The 21,091-nt window shown below is 39.2% G+C and overlaps 1 protein-coding gene across 4 annotated transcripts in view; it reads left to right on the top strand.

Annotated features, from left to right (window-relative positions):
- Nucleotides 1–21,091, top strand: part of TXNRD2 (thioredoxin reductase 2) — a 51,771-nt gene that overhangs the window by 786 nt on the left and 29,894 nt on the right. For 3 of the 4 annotated variants that reach the window (XM_073313203.1, XM_073313201.1, XM_073313202.1), the window contains exons 2-10: nucleotides 1,101–1,166; nucleotides 1,716–1,772; nucleotides 2,349–2,493; nucleotides 2,822–2,896; nucleotides 4,483–4,561; nucleotides 5,721–5,783; nucleotides 10,102–10,172; nucleotides 18,708–18,727; nucleotides 19,117–19,208. In XM_073313203.1, the coding sequence (XP_073169304.1) occupies nucleotides 1,101–1,166; nucleotides 1,716–1,772; nucleotides 2,349–2,493; nucleotides 2,822–2,896; nucleotides 4,483–4,561; nucleotides 5,721–5,783; nucleotides 10,102–10,172; nucleotides 18,708–18,727; nucleotides 19,117–19,208 (668 nt within the window). Of the gene's footprint in view, nucleotides 1–1,100; nucleotides 1,167–1,715; nucleotides 1,781–2,348; nucleotides 2,494–2,821; nucleotides 2,897–4,482; nucleotides 4,562–5,720; nucleotides 5,784–10,101; nucleotides 10,173–18,707; nucleotides 18,728–19,116; nucleotides 19,209–21,091 lie in introns of those variants that run through there. The other variant, XM_073313204.1, reaches the window with a different exon arrangement.

The raw sequence follows: 21,091 nt of genomic DNA, 5'->3' as shown, positions 1-21,091 counted from the left end.
TGCGGTGACACCTTATCTGAAGGCACCTAACAACTTTTTAAGCACAACCATTATATTGTGGGGGGAGGACAGTTGTTCTGGGCTCCACCTGTCTCTCCTGAAACGTACACATCTGCCCAGAAGACTCCCGCCGTTGAAACTGGTGATACAGGGTCCCGTGGCACCTTGCAGACTAACAGACGTAGTGGAGCATGAGCTTTCGTGGGTGAATACCCACTTCTTTGGATGCATGTCATCACCCACAAAAGCTCATGCTCCAATACGTCTGTTAGTCTATAAGGTGCCACGGGACTCTTTGCCGCTTTTACAGATCCAGACTAACACGGCTACCCCTCTGAAGCTTGGTGATACAGGGTTTTCTCATATCCTGCAAGTTGTTGAGTGCTGTCGCTTCTTATTTATTTAACTACAAATTGATGGCTTTTGGTAGCTTGAAAAATCAGCTGTTAGCAAACCAAGTGATCTGGCTGGTTTTGATGGAAATCACTTGGTTTTTACCTTTGTATAAAAGTGAGTTTGTTAAAATACTCTTGGTTGTCGCAGACCACTAGTTTGTAATTTAGATTGCAGCATCTCGTTCCTTGATAACAAAAATTAAATAGTTTGGGTAGAAAAATGTCTACCTCTCCAACAACTTTCTTTCAACCAAAGTTTCATAAGTCTCTTTAACATGTTGCTTTGGAGATTGCATGCATGGAAACTTCAGCCACAGTATAGGACCTGTTACACTCTTGTCAATAAAATATGCATTAGAGTTCCAATTATAATGATCTAGTAAGCTAGAGGCATTAGGACTTATGTCAACCCCCCTTTTGGTGGACATTGTCAGTAAAATATCTAATTTACTTGTCACCCTTTTTGCTGTTTGTTTACTTTTTGCTTTTCATTTCAGAAAACAAACTGGTTAGTTTTATGTGCTGGTTTTCATGCACTAGCACATTGTTGTTTTGGAGGGTAGAATGTTTTAGTGGGTACAGTAGAGTGTTATGGGACACGCATATGACAATATTTTAATAAAAAAACCCAAACCTGACAGCTTGTAATGTACCTCTGCCATCTTTCTAATTTCTTCTTCTGTTTTTTATATGTTTTTTTCATAGGCAAAAATGAGTATGATCTTCTGGTGATTGGTGGAGGTTCTGGAGGCCTTGCTTGTGCAAAAGAAGGTTTGGAGCTGTAAAGAAATAATTTCAATTTTTTGTTTAAATTATGTCAATATTAGTTCTCATTACTGTCTCTGCTAGTCTCCTTAAAGCATTCAGTCCCTACAAAGAATGTTTTCTTAAATCATTAATTCACTTATATTTACGGAGTCATTCATAGACAAGAACAGGACAGTCTTGTATGGGTTTTCTTTTTTTCCCCTCTTATCTTTCTTTAAACTCTGGCTTCATTGCCATCTGGATTTTTAACACTCAACAGTAGTGAAATAAGGGCTTAAATTACACTGAATGCTTCAGTAGATGGTATCCTTTTTTCCTTTACTCTTTATTATACCTTCTGCATGTTTACACATAGTAAGAACAATTGCTGAAATTAGAAAAGCCAGACAGCTGTTGGAAATGCCAGGGAAATGCTCTCTTTACTAACTGTGTTTAACATGTTTAATAACCTTATTTTTTTCCCCTCCAAAACTGCAGCACTATAATGAGGTTTTTCTTCATGTGTTTTCCCCTTTGCTAAATATACTCGCTCTCCTTGTTTTTGTTTTGAAGCTGCTCAGTTTGGAAAGAAGGTGGCAGTTCTAGATTATGTGGATCCTTCACCTAAAGGTATGAAAGTAAGCCATGATCACTTTTTATACCAAACAAGTCTTTAAATAGGTCTGTTTCTAAACGCATTAGTGCCAGTGTGGTGGTGGTGTTTGGCATTGTAGATGTACACTGTAAGTCAACCTTTTCCCTCTAGAAGTCAGTAGCATAACTCCCCTTGACTTCAATGGGAGCGGAATTTGATAAAGTTTAAAATCATTATCTCAGTTAAAACATGACTGTTAGCAAATGTAACTTACAATTCAGCTTGTGTTCATTATCTTATCTATAAATCAAGTGGCTCTTGAATTTTTTCTATGATTTATTATGTAAATTAGGAGGTAGGAATGCAGACATTTGAATGTTTATAGTTGGTGTTGCTGTGCTTTAGATCTTTTGTGCATTGAGCAGTGTAAGCTATTAAGCTATTTTCAGTACTAATTTTAAATTTAAAAATAAATAGTTACTTCCATAAATATACCTTAAGCAGAGTTAGAAACTCATCTGCAGCAGATTGTGTAAGGGGCGCCTGTGATTTCCAATCTAACTGCATTAGTTTAAGATTATCTGTTTGGATTTTTCGTATGTTCTCTTTAGGAACCAAATGGGGACTTGGTGGCACTTGTGTGAACGTTGGTTGCATTCCTAAAAAGCTTATGCATCAAGCAGCTCTTTTAGGGAGCGCCCTTAAAGATGCCCAACATTATGGCTGGAATATATCCCACCCTGTTCACCATGACTGGTAAAGAATATTGTACCTATGCATTTTGTGTTTCCTGTAGATATGTAATAAAAGTACCAAAATTTTCCCCACTGCTCTTCATTCTGAGATAGCAACAGAATTTGAATTTCACTTGGACCATTCTTTGGCAACTCTTTTGAAAAAAATCAGGCTTGCTTGTTTTACAAAGAAGATATTGTGTGTGAGTTTTGATTTAGCACTTTGTTCTAATGTCATTTATGTTGCAAAAATATTCTTAACTTCCATCAATTACCTGTGCATCAATCTTTGAGTTGCATTTTCAGAATCTGTAATATGATTTAACACTTCATGTCTTGTTTCTTGATAGGTCTACGATGGCAGAAGCCATTCAAAATTACGTCAAATCCTTGAACTGGGGACACAGAGTGCAGCTACAGGACAAGTAAATGAAACTAAATTTCATCTTCCCTCATATAATCAAGCAGCTTTTCTCTTCTTTGTAGAACTGCTGTTTCAGCTTTGGCATTTCCTGCGTTTTTGCAAGTATTGAAACTCTCCAGCAGAGACTGTTAATCTGTTTGTTAATGTCAGCTAAATGAGTGAAAAATTTTGCCACTTTTTCCTTATGTGTAGGGCCTTACCAAATCCATGGTCCATTTTGGTCAATTTCAGTGTCATAGGATTTTAAAAATTGTAAATTTCATGATTTCAGCTGTTTAAATCTTAAATTTCACAGTGTTGTAATTTTTGGGTCAGGACCCCTACAAGGAGTTGGTGGGGCAGTGTCACAAGGTTATTGTAGGGGGGGTTGCAGTACTGCTACACTTACTTCTGCGCTGCTGGCAGCGGCGTTGCCTTCAGAGCATCAGCTGCTGGCCAGGAGCCCAGCTCCCAAGGCAGTGCCTTGCCAGCAGCAGCACAGAAGTAAGGGTGGCAATACTACTGCCCCCATAAAATACCCTTGTGACCCCTCCCTGCAACTCCCTTTTGCATCAGGACCCCCAATTTGAGAAACAGTGGTCTCCCCCATGAAATCTGTTTAGTATAGGGTTAAAGCACACACAAGACCAGATTTCACAGTTGGAGACCAGATTTCATGGTCCGTGATGCATTTTTCATGGCCATGAATTTGGTAGGGCCCTACTTATGTGCAAAGTGATTAGGAGTGACTGCTAGACAGAAGCTGTCCTGTGAAGTTTTGTCATCTCAGAGATTTAGTTTTGGAGTGCCACAGAGCTTAAGTTAGGAATGCGATAAGAAATCTTTCTGCTGGGATGACTCAAAGTAATATTGATAAGTTTTGGAAGGAACTGTGCCCAGCCTCTTCTGGAAGGAGCACTACAGTAACTTTAAGGATGAGTGCAAGTGAATGGGATGGTTCTTCAGGACCAGAATTCTCTCTGGTTTGCAGGAGAATTTACATTAATATAGACTAGATCTGAGATTCCTTTGAGAGAGTTTGCACACAACACCAGTGAATCTGTAAATAACATTGTTGAACTAGAAAAATGAATGCATAGTTATCATTTAATGAACACACTATCCCCAACTTTTCAGGCCTCAGGCCTTTCTCAAGGTTGTCTAGACCGTTTGGCAATGTTTCCTTTGTGGTGAATATGAAGTTAATGGGTAACTTAGGAGTTGTATAGCTAACTTCAGAGGGAGTCACAAAGCTAATGTTCCTAAGTATGCACTACAGTGAAATAGTAATACTTTGCCCTTATTTGGCACCTCTGATCTAGGAAGTCAGTGGAATTTGGTTTTTTTGACATTAAACCTTGCAACATCTTTTACAATAGGTGTTATTCACATAGTATAGACTACTTAAATGACCTGCCTAAGGTCACATAAGTCAGTGGTGATGCCACAAATAGATCTACGAAATGCTGATGCCCCCCTTCCATTTACTTTCCTGTTTTGCTGCTATCTGTGTGTCACTTTAGGTCTGATGCTCTTGAAAGAGTAGGCTAGCTGATTGTATGTCCCTTGGATTTTTGTTCACTAAGCAGGTGTAATTTTTTTAAACAGAAAAGTGAAGTATTTCAACCTCACAGGCAGTTTGGTGGATCCACACACAGTCCGTGGTTTGACAAATGCAGGTAAAGAGGTGAGCTACATGGCTGATTATTATAGCATAATCTGGTTGAACTTCAGAAACTCTAGCCCCAAGTCTGTTATTAGCTGTCAAATATACTGGGATCTAGGTTGTATTTTGCAAATTTAGTTTGCGGTTATCAAGCCAGAACCTCCTGCACATGAAATTAACAGGGCTTTGCAACTGTAACGTACTCTCCATCCAAGGATCTCAAAGTGCTTAAATAAACATTAATATATTGATAATTGAGCATAATAAACCCCACTCCCAATGTTGAGTTAGCTTGTATTATTATTTCCACTTTACAGATGAGAAAACTGAGGCACAAGAAGGTTAATTGTCTTGGCCAAAGTCCCATAGTATTGGCAGAGCCAAGATCAATGGCAGAGGTTTAAATAGAACTTCGATCTCCTCACTCTGTCATGCTGAAACCACTAGATGAAACTTTCTCCTTATCTTGTCTCCTGGGTCATCTAAGAGATGCTTTTCCTCCATTTGCAAAATTGGGAAAACATTGCGTTCATTTTTTTTAATGCAAGTATCTTGCAGTTTAACTTCAAGAACCTGAGTGGAGTCATGGTTAGTGATCACTTCTGCCCCGTGAGCAAAAGATCTGGAATAAAAATATAAGTGTGCCAACATTTTCAGAAGTGAGGCACTTTAAAGAGGCGTGACTTTCAAATAGCAGATGCTCAGTGCTTTCTGAAAATCAGACTCATTTTAAGGTGTCTTGATTTTGGTACCCAAAATCATTTGTCACTTTTGAAAATTTTGGTCATAGTCTCTATCTTCTTATAGCCAAATTAAAGAAAAAATTAGCTGCCATTGGTACACAACTACTGCCTCCAAAAGGAACCTTTGAGTCCGATCAATATCGTAGGAACAGTTGAAAGCCTTACCAGATTAAAAAGACAGACTGGTGGGGAAAGTGTAGGAGTAGAGTTTTTGTGCGTGTACTTTAGATGAATACAACCTGTGTTAAAATAGTGCTGGTTGGTGCACGAGTTTACACAAACAGCATGTGCTAATGCCAGTTTTTCCTCAGTTCTTATTACTCATATGTATGTAATTAAAAGCTAATGACAGACAATAAGGTTGTCTCCGAATAAAGCTGGCGATTCTTGCGGAGGTTGTGGATCATGATGATAACTTTTTGTATCTTTATTTGCAGACGGTCATTACTGCAGAAAACATTGTTATTGCCACTGGAGGGAGGCCAATATATCCTACGCATGTAAGTCACGTCTGCCATGTCCAATAGCTTCACTTTTTCTGCTGTAGCTCACACTAAAGGTTTGGAGGACTTACCAAAGGACATAAATGCACAGGTGAAGATACAAATGATTAACTTCTTTGAGTGTATGAACTGGAACAGTTGTCTTTAACATAATACGTGAGCTTTCCAGAAAAAATTAAAATAAAAGACCCTGCAAGCTAAATTGAAATTGTGCAACAACTTAAAGGCAAATGTTGCTTGTGCTGTAAACTCAAAGCTTTGACCCATCCAGGATCTTGGCAATCTGACTTTGTGATATGGGATGGTAACTCAAAATTGATTTTTATCCCTTTTTTAATCAGGCCATAACCTGTTGCCCTATTTCACCACCCTGAACGTCCTTGAGTCTAAAAGCCTCCAGCTATGAGTATAGCTTTGCACAGTTTAAACCCTTAACCTTCAAAAACAGCAGAACAGGTAGAAGTAGCACATCACTTGTGTAATCTTCTAAGGGGCTGCACAAGGGATTCCATGCCATGTAATCCAGTTTTATGAGATGTCTCAGGGTCATGCATCTGAAGTTGGAGAGCAATAGGCAGGTCCAGCTTTCTTTTAAAAGAATGTTTTTTTAGTGCTGGTGAAAGGTGCCAGACTAGCAGTCCTTAAAACTGGTCATCTTCTTGTACAAGAGACAGTTAAGTATGGGCACTCGCTGTGCAAGCTTTCCCACACTGTCCTGACAATTGATTGGAAGGGAACACCTCCTGGGATCAGGGTGATTTACATTTTTTGGACTCTCCTGAAAATGTCAGTTAGTTTTAATTGTGATGGTGAGTTTGAGAGGTAAATACCTGTCCACTAGAAACTGAATTGAGATGTCTGAAGTCATTTCATAAAAGCCATTGGTCTGTTCTCAGATGAAGTTGCTATCAACCAGGGATGGGTTCTAACTAGTGACCTGGTGGTAAAGGGTCCATAGCATGTTAGTTATCCTGAGGCCCATCTGTGTTGTTTACCAAAGGCTGATCTCACTGAACCTTAAGCCTCTCAGAACTAGCTGGCAATACCTATATCACACATTGTAATGGGATGGGACTCACCGCCACAGCACCTCCTGCTGGCCATCCTGGGAATTAGCTCTCATTTTACCAGAGCGCCCTCATCTAGTGGTGTCTTCGCCCGTCGTCACTCACCTCTAGGACCCATGTTGCTCCTTGGACTGCAGCATCCTCTTCTGGACAGAGCCCTTCAGTTGTACCCCACTTGGATCTCTCCCCCATTCCGGGGGGCCCAACAATCCTCAGTCCATCCACTTGCCTCAGTGGCAAACTACAGCTCTAGTTTAGCCGCTCACTTCAGTGGCAAACTGCAGTCAATGCACTAGCCACTCCCCTCGGTAGCAAGTGGGGGTGGGGGCAGGGACCCAGACCCGCCCACTACTCCAGGTCCCAGCCCAGGGACCCTATAGCCAGCAGCCACATAATGCCCCTCCTCCTACTCCGCCATCTGTTTCCCCAGACCACTTCCCCACAGACCTAGCACCTTCTCTGCCCTTCTATCAGGGCCTCAGTCTGGTGGCCATCAGTCTGGAGCTCCCTCTTGCTCCCCTGACCAGCACTGCTCTGTCTGTGGTGCTGTCACTCTCAACTAGTCCTCCCTTCTTGGCCTCTAGGAAGAAACTGTCTCTGTTCAGCTCAGCAGCCCTCCTTATATGGGGCAGCCTGGCCCTGATTGGCTGCTCCACTAAGCCTTCTCCTTATTGGCTGGCTCAATAAGCCCTCTTCTGATTGGCTAGGTTCTGTGCAGCCTCCCCAAGGCTGCTTTAACCCTTTTTCTGCCTGTGTGGGGCAGCTGCCCCATCACACACACAATGTAAATTCCTTTGACACAGTGTAAAAAAACAAAAATAGGCTTTCCGCTTGTTTTTCTGCAGGTGTAATTTCCTCATCCCTTATTGTATAATGCCTGCGTGAAAGAAGGGTGAAAGCATGACCTAGTCAAATCTAAAAATGATTATAGCCCTTGTAAGGAAAAACAAAAAATGGGTTTCTCCATAGGAGTAGTGGAGGTGGTATTGAGCATCCTTTTATGTAGACATTGCTGTTCTTATTATCTATGTTCGTTCAGTAAGCCATGTCAGAAGTGTCTGCCCATTTCCTTCTATTGTCATGGAGGGGTACTGGGACTTTGGTGCTCTGATACGATGAGCATCATTGGCAAAGTTTTAGTGGCAGCTGCTTCAGTGGCACTGATGGATGATCTCCTCCTGTTAATGGATAGAGGACAGTCATCCATTTTCATCATGGTGTACCTCTCTCATGGTCAACAGTGTCGAATGCTGCAGCATCTGTTATCTTGCCTGAGAGAGGTGGCAGGCTCCTAGGATAATACATGCTAAAATGGTTAGAGTTCTTTCTGAAAAGATGCTCCCAATGAGTAGTGATGAGAAACTGCACCTCTACCACTAGAATCAATTCTCTGTCTGTTCCTTTTCAACACCTACTTATAACCTCTAGGTGAAGTGTTCAGATGACGTGGACTCAAGTTCCAGCAATTTGCAGATGATCTACAGATCTACTTATCCATCACCGCATACAAACATATCACATGATGGCCCAGTGTTTGAATGAGATCAGCTCTTGGATGAAGAACAGTTGGCTGAAGCAAGACAGAGGTGATGCTTGTGGTCAGAGAAAAGTATTCTGAAGAGCTTGCAGACAAGGTGCAGTCTCTGTTGGTTGAAGATGCACACCCCCTAATTGGGCAGTTCAGTCTGTAGTCTAGGAATACTCTTGGATTCTTTACTGATGATGACCTATCACATAGCAGCATCTACAAGTAATGCTTTCTACCATCTCCACTTGGCTAGGAAACTCCCATCCCATCCTGGCAGACAAAGACCTGGCCTGAGTTATTCATGCCTTCTTCACCTCTCAGCTGGATAACCACAAGGTGGTATACCGGAGTATGAAACCCTTCAGCACTTTAGAAACTCCAACTAGTGCAGAACACGTCAGTGTGTGTCCTACCATGAACACATCAGATCTATCATTCACTGTCTACACTAGCGTTCCATATAATTTTGAATCAAGTTCAAAGTCTCAGTCCTTATCTTCAAAGTACTCCATGGCTTGGGTCCAGGATATGTAAAAGATCATCTAAAGCTTAAGGACAAAGACTGTGATCAGTAACTATGCTCCTCTGGTACAATGGAACTCTCCACAAAAACAGTAAAGGTTGTCTGTGTGGGAGACAGAACCCTCTCCAGGGGTGGTCCAAGACTGTGATATGAACTGCCCCATGAACTAGGGTCATCAGACCTCACCACCTTCTGCTCCAAGTGCAGGACACATTTCTTCAACCTTGTTTTCTCTAACATAAACACAGAGCAATAGATATATTTATATATACATTTTTTTTTAAAAGCACCACACTACCAAAACCAGAAACTCCAGTGCGCATGCTTCTTCCTCTGGGGAGAGGATGAGAGAACAAACATGTGACAGGTGTATAGTCATGTGGCTTAATGCACTACAGGAAGTTACTCATACTGTGTTGTTGAGCATGGTATAAAAACTTACGTAGACTAGAATAGAAAAATTCAGAGTCCCAGCTTCACAGTCATGGTTTGGATAGAATTTCAGCTTTATCACACCTAAGAACTTGCTGATTGCCTTAGATAACTTATTCTTAATATTACTCTTGAAGCATTCAGGGTTTTTTCTGCACATGTGTTAAAGTAAAGGGGGGGAAAGGCACACCACAGCTCCCACTCCTTTGACAGAAGAAGAAAAGTTCCCCTCTTGTGCTTGGTTTGGGTAAGCAGCACTCACTCTACTTCTTGGCTGCTGTGATGAGAGTTCCCCCTTCTGTTTTAATCTATGTTAACCACTGTTGCAATAGTAAATGTAGGGAAAAAGTACAAGAGATGACTGCAGCTACCTTATCTATAGATAACATTGGCAATTCTGTGGGTGACCAATACTATAGATCAGAGCCTAAACATTCTAAAAAGTCACCGCACGTAATGAAGAACATAGGGTTGATTCCACACAGAAGCAATGGGAATTTCAGGGGTGTTCAACGTATGATGGGTCTGTTGGTGGTGGGGTTTTTTTTTTTTAAACCACTGGGCATGTACAAATGCAGTAAAATTCTAAAATGTGTATTAGCACCTCTGTGTAGTTCTTTAGCTTTGTGGTTTTTATTTTGCAGAAAATCAGAAATCGAGCTAATGGAAACAGTACAGTGTCTTGTAGTGCTCAAGTTCAAATTTTCATTTATTTCTTTAATGTGTTCTATAAGCTCCAAAATTATCTATACATTTTATTCATAGATTCCAGGTGCATTGGAATATGGAATTACAAGTGATGATATATTCTGGTTGAAAAAATCTCCTGGAAAAACGTAAGACTTTAATATATGCTGTTACTTGCATTCTTACCTTGCTACAGTAAGGCAAAATAGTGGTTTAAATTACTGCTTTTGCATTCTAGCTTTCGCTATCATTCTGTTTCACCTCTGAAATTTTTTTCCTGAATACAGCTATGCCTAATTTAGTAAAGCTATTTTGTGGCTTTATTTCTGCGCCTACCACAGGAATGTTTTGCATAAGAAACACCTTTGAAAAGCAAATTGAATTTTCAGCATCCTAGATGAACGTAGCTTTTTTTTTATTTTATTTTTGCAGTTATAAAAAGAAGCCACAAGAGGGCAGCAAGTGGTTAGAATTTAATGCCATATTGTTATTCTTTGCTGTGACTCTTTTGTGTATGTTTGAAATAAGTTTTAGATTGGTAAAACATAGTCCAGTTTATTTTTTGCTAGTGTTTACTCTTAACTGGTACCGCTACTTTGACAGCAAGTCAAAGAACATAGAACATGATGACACTGTGTTTATCATTCTCTTATTCTCCTCTTTTTGGCTACTTCAGACTAGAAATACTAGTTTGATATATGTAACTTAATACAAAATTAAGTCTGATAAAACTTTCATCTATACATTGCAAGCTAATTAGGCAAAATAGTAAAAATGTGTTCATAAAGAAAACCCCAAAATTTCAATGCACAATGTGGCAGTTACAGTAAACACTTTATGGTGAAGTTCTGTGTAAAGGTGAAATAACTGGTAGTAGAGGTTTCTGCTCTACTAAATTGTAAGCTCTTTGGGACAGCCACTGTCTTTTTATTCTCTGTTTGTACAGCACCTGGCACAGTGAGGTCCTGATTTGTGCCTGGGATTCCACAATACAAATGATAGGAAGTGAGTGATTGCCAGTACTGTAGCCAAATAAAGATGTTTATATTTTTAACTTTCTCTAGTGAGCTGATTCCAGGAACTAAATATATCTCTATCACCTGAGGGAGCTGAAATTGCTATTCTGAAACAAAATGTAGGTGCCATTCACAGTTCTGGCTACTTTGAATACAGAAATGCAGTGTGTCTTCAGTTAAACATCAACAGATAAACAGAACCCTTTAGTACAGTTTAAAAAGAAACTAAATCTGCAGTTGTTTGCAGTATATCAGTCACCTCTTGAATTGTGAGAGCATGATTTATGTGAGGAAATTGTTTTTTTTTTTTTTTTTAAAACTAAACACAAGATTTATCCCTGTAAGATGTTTCTATGAAAATGTGGCTTTTGTCCAGTTGCTGTTAATGCAAGTTGTAACAGTGTAATGTGGGAGTCTAGTGTTTATATGTTGCATTCCTAAGCTTTAGTCAAAATAAGCCTTGAGGGGCTACAGTAGCATTTCTGTACTTTATCAGCCTGTGGTGAAGCTGATGAAGGAGAGAGCTGTTCACATTCAGAAGGGTTTTTTCTGTCCAATTTATTTCCCTTATAAATATTCCCAAGGTTCAGTTTAATGCCTTTTCTTTGCATTCTGATCTGGATTCTAATTATTCTGCTGTTTTTACATATCTCTTGTATTTAGCAACATATAAATTACAGGGCTGTCAATCTTCAATTATTTTTCTAAGGGAGACTTAAAAATGACCAGACCAGACTAAACCAACAACCAACCAACCTAAGAGTCTTAAAAATCACCTGATATATATACACACACTAAAATCCTTCACACAAGTAGTGAGAACTGAAAGACTGCCATCAAATCAATCCAAACTGAAGGAGTCTTCCTCCAAATGAGAGAGACTTGGCAAGGTGTGAAGGGGCTGTGTTCTGGCTTTTAATTCTGCCTTTTTGACACTGAAGATGTCAAGGAGCCTATTGGTTTGTAGGAGGGGCTGTAAATCAGATTAACTGTTGGTGTTATATATGGCTACTGACTTGCATCTACTTCTCATCTAATGAAAGAGGGGAGCAAATGTATGCCCAAGTCCTTGTTCTACTCCTGGTGAATATTTCCTTATAGAGGCTGTGTTGTGTTTTTCAGCATTGGTAATTGCTGTAGGTGATGTTGGCCCATTGTGTGCTAGAGGAGGAAGGTGCACCTTCCATTTAGTGATAAATCCGGGTGCCCTAGCATTGGGCAAATGTATCTCCGAGAGTGATAAATTATTTACTTAACTTTGACATGTACCACTTTTGAGTTTCCCTGTTAGCACCACCTGTTCTCCCGGCCACTTACTGCTGTTTAAATTGGGGGATGTGTAGATGTTCTTCAGGACCTTTTGGGAGCTTCCATCTGTCTCACATACCTTGTGATGCTAGCACCACTCACCAGGTGATAGTGTCCTTCAGTTAGCCAGAGATGTGGCTCCTAGGTGTCATCAGACGTACTCTCCCTTGCCAGTGCTGCATCACCATTGCTCCTGCCATAATAAAAACCCTGAAGTGGAGAGAGTTTCATCTGTCAAACCAGAGTTTCCCTCATGGCCTCAGAGAGTGGGGATGTGACTTGCCCATAGCAAGTCAGTAGCAGAGCCCCTGATTCCTTGACCCCCCACTTTAGTGCCCTCTCCACTGTCCTACACTGTCTCACTAAAATTTAATTGTTTTTAATGGCAATGTGTATTCAAATTCTTCATTTTTTAAAGGCTTTCTTGTGTTAGTGTTTTGAAATGTTCAAACCAGTACATTTTCATGAGGGCTAATGGCTCTGCCAGTTTGCAAAGTATTTTAAAACCAGTTATACCTTTTTATGCAAAAATGTATATCTATATCCAGCATTTTCTATTACATATATTTTAATATTAAGGCAAAATATGATAGCTAAGTTCCATGTCAAATATGCTGCATCAAGTACCATCCTGAAAAATTCTGCTTAAACCAACAGTTTAGGCAAAACACACACACACACAAACAATACAAATGTTGATACTGTAGGTTGATCTTAGAAATGTATTGGCCCTCTTATGATCCTGTCTCTTTAAATATTGCGTCTGTACAGTTTGCAGCAAGGGAGCATTGTGTTGGCACGTGAGGATTTAGAGTTAATTGAGGAAAACCATTGGCGGAGGAAGACCTCTATGCAATGGATTATTTTGAGGCAGCTGTTGCCTCCTTCTGCCTTCTCTCTGCTGGCATTGCCCCTTGTGTTCTAAAAGGCTTACCTTTCTAGAAACAGAAAGAAGAAAAGGTGGGTGGGTGTTAAAAAAGCCAAACCAGATGTTAAAAATACCTCTGACCCCTGCTTCAAATACCATTAAAGTCCTTTTAAAAGCCTGGATGTATAGCTAAAGATCAGTGTAAAACTGGAGACTACCTTTATGCCTCCTTATTGAATCCCATAATTCCTATCTAAAAATGTTGATCCTTAATGGGGAATTTCCTTAATTAGTGAACTTTTATTCTTTAAATATAGTTTTTGTTAAAGTATAGGAGTTGGTTGAATTTATTACCAAACAATGGGATTTAAGAGTATAAAAACAACAGAGTGTAGTACCAGATATCACTCCCATGTTCTAAAAGGGATATGGTTTAATAGATGGCAGTGTGCGTGAATCCATGACTGTCCAAGCTCTTTGTAATAAGCTAAAGCAAGAAAACCCTGATACATACAATCTTCAGAGACAGGCAGACTACATATTTGAGTGTTGCCTAAAAATAATGTGGTTAAAGCCCAAATATATAAAAATCCAAAATTTTAACAATATTTAAACAATAAAAAAGAGCTAATAGCTCCTATAGAATCGGTGGTACTCACATGTAAGATTAAGAATTTTTTTAAAAGGCTAACTTTTGATACAATACAGCTGTATTATATTAACTGTTTTCTTAAAAATAAAAATAACTAATTCAGTAAACATGAGCTCCTTAAAGAACTTTTGAATAATATTTATAAGCTCAACCAGTGCTGCTGTTTTGTCCTGTCTGCATTTTGAATGCATATGGGTACTTAGCAATCAACTCAAGGAATCCCCTTTACCCCTGGTATGACTTCTGCTATTCTACATTTTTTGTTTGTGTTAGAATAATGGCCTGAGTTTTAAATTCCAGATTCTGTAACTAATGCAGGTTTTCAAGGGAGATTTCAGAGTGTCAGTCATTTTCTCATCGACAGTTTATTAAGCTTGTTGCTAGGATTCTTGATACAGGGGTGCAGACGTACTTAGTAATGTACTACATGGGAGACCGAAAGAAGCTGAATACTCTGCAAGTTTCCTGGACTGGATAGTCTATCCTTTTCAGATTTTTTTAGTTAACCAAATCTTGGTCTGATCCCCTGAGCCCATCTATTATAGAAGCTAAGTAATACTTTACATTAACTGGACAGTTGCAAGCTTCACCTGTCTTCACAAGATTTATCAGCGTAGCTTCAGATGATAACTCCAGGCACATTCCTGTCACCCAGCTCTCATGATGTTGGTGAACATGAGTTGCTTTCTGCACGGCACCAGAACATTATTCTGAGAGAAGCCATTTTGTAAAAAATGGAATTATATTAGTAGTACTTGTAGGGATTAGCTCTGTCATTAGAATGATCCATTCTAGCATTGCCTTGCCTCTTCCAAAAACCCAAAGAGCTGATTTCAGTAGGCCACCCACAACTAAATTTTCCCTGTCTAGGATTTGTCATTTACTGTACAATATTTGACTGATGTTGAAAACGTTTTTTTAAATTTTGAGAGGATTTATATTATTTTATTTCTTAAATCCAAACACAGTTACACTATTTATCAGTTTTCTACTGTCAAGGTGCTCTTATGGACCACGATGTAGGCAGTCTTGCCTAGTAGTCAGAGCAGGAGTTAGAGCGGAACAGGTTGGGGAATGAAGACACGAGTCAGCACCAGAGTCAACTGCCAGTTACGAGAGCCAAGGGTCAAGCCAGAGTCAGAACCAGGAATTGAAGCTGAGGATCAGAGCTGAGGTCAGATGCCAAATGCCAGAGCTAAGGGTCAAACTGGAGTCAGGATCAGAAGGCAGAGGCTGGGGTCAGAGCCGGGACTGGTCACTGATGAGTGGAGGGGAAAAGAAGGCAAAGATCAAGAATGGAGTAGAAGCAAGGTGGGAAAAGGAGCAAAGGTACAGATAAGGAAAGGGCCGGGAGCAGGGTAGGAATGAGACTGGCTGCAAGGTCCAGTGCAGCCATAACAGGAAACTACCTTATTGCTCGGACAAACTTCCTGCTCCTCCTCCTGGCTTAGATAGCGTAGTTGGACCAATTGGTAGAGCTGGGTGATCCTCTAATCAGAGCTCCCGTGGATGGGGCTATACTCCTAGTCATAGCCCACCCAGTTTCAGTAGCCATTGGGTGGAGGCCAGGATGTGGCAGCTGTCTGGGGACTCCCAGGCTAGGGTTCAAGACAAGGGACATCACAGGTAGCAGTGTGACTTCTTTCAGAGATATATGTGCTCTACAAACAATCCTTAAACAGTACCTTCATCATTAAATGAGGATGAAATACTGTGTTCTAAGTAAAGGGTTTAGCATGCTTGTCAAACAGACAAGGTAGGTTTTTTTTCCAGTCTGTGGTTGCTGTGAGGTATGAAATAGCTGTTCTAGGCTGAGGACTATTAACCTCTAAATTGGTGGTGGGAATCTTCCCTGAAGATGGAACACCCCAGTGCTCCTCCTGCCCCATTTGTGAATTCTGGGTTCAAAGTACAGTACCAAATGTTTCCCATTGAACATTGTCAATGGAGGAAGGAATCTGTGTCCTTGACACCGTCCCCCTGTTGCTAGCATCTCTCTGTCAGGATTAGGGCTGCGCTGAATGAGGTGCTGTTACAGGCATTTGTAAAAACAGGGATACCTAGAATGTGGCTGCATCCCTGGCCATCTTGACTAATAGCCTTTGCTGGATCTATCCTCCATGAAGTTATCTAGTTCTTTTTTGAATCCAGTTATAATTTTGACCTTCACAACATCCCCTGGCAACAAGTTCCAAAGTTTTACTATGCATTGTGTAAAGACATACTTCCTTATGTTTGTATTAAACCTGCTGCCTATTAATTTAATTGGGTGACCCCTGGTTCTTGTGTTATGTGAAGTGGTAAACAATACTTCCTTATTCACTTAATCCACGCCATTCATGATTGTTTAGACCTCTATGTTATAGACCATCCTTGCAGGGGGGGAAATACCAGAGACATGCACCACAGTAGCATTTAACTTCAAAAAGGGGAACTACACAAAAATGAGGAGACTAGTTAAAAGAAATTAAAAGGGATGGTCACAAGACTGAAATGCCTGCAAACTTCATGGTAACTTTAAAAAAAAAACATAATAGAGGCTCAAACTATATTTATACCCCAAATTTAAAAAAAATAAAGTAAGAGGACCAAAAAATGACACCATGGCTAAAGAACAGAGTAAAAGTAAAAGGCAAACAGATTTTTTTTAAAGAAAATGGAAGTCAAATTTTACTGAGGGAAATTAAAAAAAAGAGCAAAAACTCTTGCAAGTGAAGTGTAAAAGTTTAGTAAGTCAGGCCAAGAAAGAAGTCAAAGATCAACTAGCAAAAGACACTCTAACAGCAAAAAAAAAAAAGTTTTAAGTACATTAGAAGCAGGAAGCCTCCCAAACAATCATCTGCGCCACTGGACGATCAAGGCGCTAACGGAGCACTCAAGGAAGACGAGGTCATTGTGGAGGAGCTAAATACATTCTTTGTATCAGTCTTCACTGTAGATGATGTGTGGAAGAGTCCCACACATGAGTCATTCTTTTACGTGACAAATCTGAGAAACTGTCCTAGATTGAGGTGTCAGTAGAGGAGGTTTTGGAACAAATAGATAAATTGAACAGTAATAGGTCACCAGGGCCAGATAATATTCACCCAAGAATTCTGAAGGAACTCAAATATGAAATTGCAGAACATTAACTGTGGTATGTAACCACCTAAATCAGCCTCTATACCAAATGACTGGAGGATAGCTAATGTAACACTGATTTTTATAAAAGACTTCAGAGGCAATCCTGGCAATAACAGGCCAGTAAGCCTAACATCAGTATCAGGCAAATGCATTGAAACTATAGTAAAGAACAGAAATAGCGAACACATAGATGAACACAATTTGTTGGTGAAAAGTGAACACGGATTTTGTGAAGGAAAATTGTGCCTCACCTGTCTATAATTCTTTGAGGGTGTCCACAAATGTGGACGAGGGTAATACAGCGGCTTTCAGAAAGCCTTTGACAAGATCCCTCACCAAAGGTGCTTAAGCAAAGCAGGTAAGGAAAGGTCCTTGTAACTGGTTAAGAGAGAGGAAACAAAGGATAGGAATAAATGGTCAGTTTTCACAGTGGAAAGAGGTAAATAGCAGGGTCCCCCAAGTAGCTGTACTGGGACCAGTGCTGTTCAACATGTTCATAAATTATCTGGGAAAAGAGGTAAACAACGAGGTGGCAAAGTGTGCAGACAATATACAATTACTCAAGATAGTTATGTTCAAAGTCAACTGCAAAAAGTTACAAAGGGATCTCTCAAAACTGGGGGACGGGGCAACAAAATGGCAGCTGAAATTCAATGTTGATAAGTTCAAAGTAATGCACGTTGAAAAATATACAAAATGCTGGGATCTAAATAAACTGTTAACACTTAAGAAAAAGATCTTGGAGCCGTGGACAGTTCTCTGAAAACATTTGCTCAGTGTGCAGTGGCAGTCAAAAAGCTAACAGAATGGTAGGAACCAATAGGAAAAGGATAGTTAATAATACAGCAAATATTATAATGCCACTATCTAAATCCATGATACAGCCATACTTTGAATACTGCATACAGTTCTCATCACCCCATCTCAAAAAAGATATATTAGAATTGGAAAAAGTACAGAGAAGGGCAACAAAAATAATTAGGGATATGGAACAGCTTCCATCTGAGAAAAGATTAAAAAGATGGGTTGTTCAGCTTAGAAAAGAGACTACTAAAAGGAGATATGATAGAGGTCTATAAAAGTCCGTGCCTAGAAGAGTCACAGATCCTCTACTTTTGTTGCAATCCCATTTTGTGTGTCGTTTTATTAATTGTATTGTGATAGCACCTAGAGACCCCGATATGGATCAGAAACCCATTGCACTATGTGCAAATACATAGTAAGTGATGGTCCCTGTCTGAAAGTTTACAATCAATCTTAACATCAAAATCTATCTTGGAACATAAGCAAAAAATATTTTTGCTCCAAGCAGCCAGTTTTTATCTGTAATTTGCAACCCAATAAATGAGTTTAGTCATGATTCCTTTTAATCCCTCGGTATTCCCACTTTGTGTGTGTGTGTGCTTTTATCTGTTTTGTTTTTCAGAATGTGTTTTAGATGTTTTATTTCACAAGATAAAAACAACTCCATTTTTTATAAACCTATCAATTTTTTTATTAATAAAATAGGTTCAGAATGAAATCTGACAATTTTTAACGTTTGTCTTTATGTTGGAATTTGAAAACCACACTCTTACTGTTTCTATCTAACAATGTCAAATGTGCAGATCAAACTTGTAATCTTATCATCATACTACACACCAGAAAATAATTTTATATCAATTGTGTGAAAATATGCACAAGCTCATTCCACTGCTATATTTTTTTTCCATAACAGGTTGGTGGTTGGAGCCAGCTGTATCCTTTGTAAAAGTTGTAATGATTTATGATTACGATTGACAGATTTTGTCTTTTCTGTGAAGGCTCAATTGTCTGAATTCCCTGCTCTTGAACTGTTTACCTGCATCAGTGGTTAAATTACATTAATAGCATTTTCAGCAGTATAGTCACAAGAATTCAGATCAGATATGGTGCATTCTGAGGGTCTTGCAAACATTTATCTATGAAGTTTTCTGTAATGTGAACACTAGCTCGCCTTTGTTTTTTCTTTGTACAATAGTAACATTATTGCCATGGCTATTTCATTGATTAGAATAATCCAAGTCTCATTGTGGCAATATCCTTGTTTTGGTTGTTTTTCATCTGAAATCATGTAATCTATATTCCTTTAATTGATTATTCAAAAGATGTGTCCCTTGAGTGTGCTGGTTTTCTCACAGGCATTGGACATAATACCACGGTCATGGTGAGAAGTATCCCACTTCGAGGGTTTGATCAGGTAACCATTGGTACAGCTTAAATCTCTTGAGATATGTGGGGTGTTTTTGTCTTCTGTAGAAATAGCAGCACTCTCCTTCACAAAATATTACCTTGTAGGTGTGTTATAAATATTAACCCTGTTTTACAAAAGGGGATGTATGGAGGGGGAGGTCTAGTGACTTGCCCAAGGCTACAAAGGGAATTGGATCAAAAGTGAGATTTGAAATTTCTTGTTCTTGACTCAGTCTTGTATTCAGACCACAAGACCATACTTCTTTTTTTCTTCTGCTTAATTCAGAAAAGAGGGAAGTGGCCAATTTGATTTGCTCTGGTTGTCCCATGGCTCAAAGCGTCAAAGGCTCTCTCTCCAAAATTAGCTTAAGTTTCCACTCTTGTACTGACTGAACCATTCTTGCTTAAAATTTCCAAGTAATTCTCATTCAGATAACAAGCCTAGAAAATTTCAGCTTGAAGGATGAAGCCTTTGGAAAGTTAATCATCTGAAAACAGAGGCTTAGAATTTAAACCAATAGACAACACTAACTATAGTGGTCATTCCCAGTGTAATTAGTTGCATTTTTTTAAACAGTTGTATATAGTAGATGTGCGTAATCAATGCATGTTAAAGATTATTATGGTTTGTTTTAGAAGTATAAACTTTTTTAAAAGAATGTTTTCCATATTTCTGTAGAAATGGGATGGGGCAGATGATTTTAAAATATAGCTACATCTCTAGAATTTGAAAAAAGGCACAATACTATAAAAGGCATATCTACTATATACAACTGTTTAAAAAAAATAGCCTAAACTGGCTAATATTCTGGGATTTATTCTCATCTTGCTATGTAAATCCATAAGATTTTAGAGTATTTATAGAGTGCCATGAATGTGTGGGCCCTTTACAAAACACTTAGAGAATATCCTTTCCCCGTGAAACTTTGTCTTATGTGGATAGAAACAATACATGGGATAACAGTTTAAATACAAGGAGGAGTGGAGGCAAAACAGGTCTGGAGATAGGTGTAGTCAGATTGTAACTAGTTTGAGCCTGACAGAGACTGATGAGGTAATATTGATATACCAGGTTTCAGAAGAGAAATAACATTGGCATTTGCTTTACTGTATTGCCAACCACAACTTTTAGCTTGAAAATAAAATGTTAAGTATAAGCCAAGAATGAGCATTTCTTCTGTGTGGGTGGCTTTGTGATAATATCCTTGTTTATCAGTAATAAACAACTTGTATGATAAAGTACAACCTGACTCACTACAATCAAGAGCAATGACATCTTTGAATAAACCTGTCAGTGGGACAGTTCACTCCTTGACAACGGTGTGGCGTTGGTTCAAACACATTTATCAAAGGTGTCTCCTGAAAAACCACCGTTTTCTTTTTTAGTAAAGTTTTTCAGGATACCTTAATGATTCACGTTGATTGCAGAGACGCATGATAGGTGTAGTGGCTGCAGGAAGCTCTGTGCTAGTTGGGTTATGTAAAGGTATCCCATTTTCAGACTACCAGAAAAACTGAAATTCTGACAATGTTAAGTTGAATTAGCTGATTCTTTATAATATAATATAATATAATAATATATTCTTTTGATATATATCAAATGACTTGGAAAACAACCAATCTAGCACTCCTTGCTTTACATTTTTAAAAGTGATCTACTCACTTGAATCAGCTCAATGTTCTGGGAGGGAGGCAGGTAAGTATAACTTACTCCCTTTTTATAGATGGAGAAGCTGACATACTGAGGCTAAGTGACTATCACAAGGCTATGCAATAGGTCTGCAGAATAAGGATTGCATCTTGGGACTTACTGGCCATGCTCAGTGCAGTAGATTATGATGGCTGTCTACACAACAGTGAACAGTTTTAAAATCCCAGTCTGACTATTTT

This window comes from Lepidochelys kempii, chromosome 15 (assembly GCF_965140265.1).
Source record: "Lepidochelys kempii isolate rLepKem1 chromosome 15, rLepKem1.hap2, whole genome shotgun sequence".
NCBI classification, from domain to species: domain Eukaryota; kingdom Metazoa; phylum Chordata; order Testudines; family Cheloniidae; genus Lepidochelys; species Lepidochelys kempii.
The sequence above is the reverse complement of the archived record's forward strand: the minus strand, read 5'-3'. Positions and strand labels throughout refer to the sequence as shown.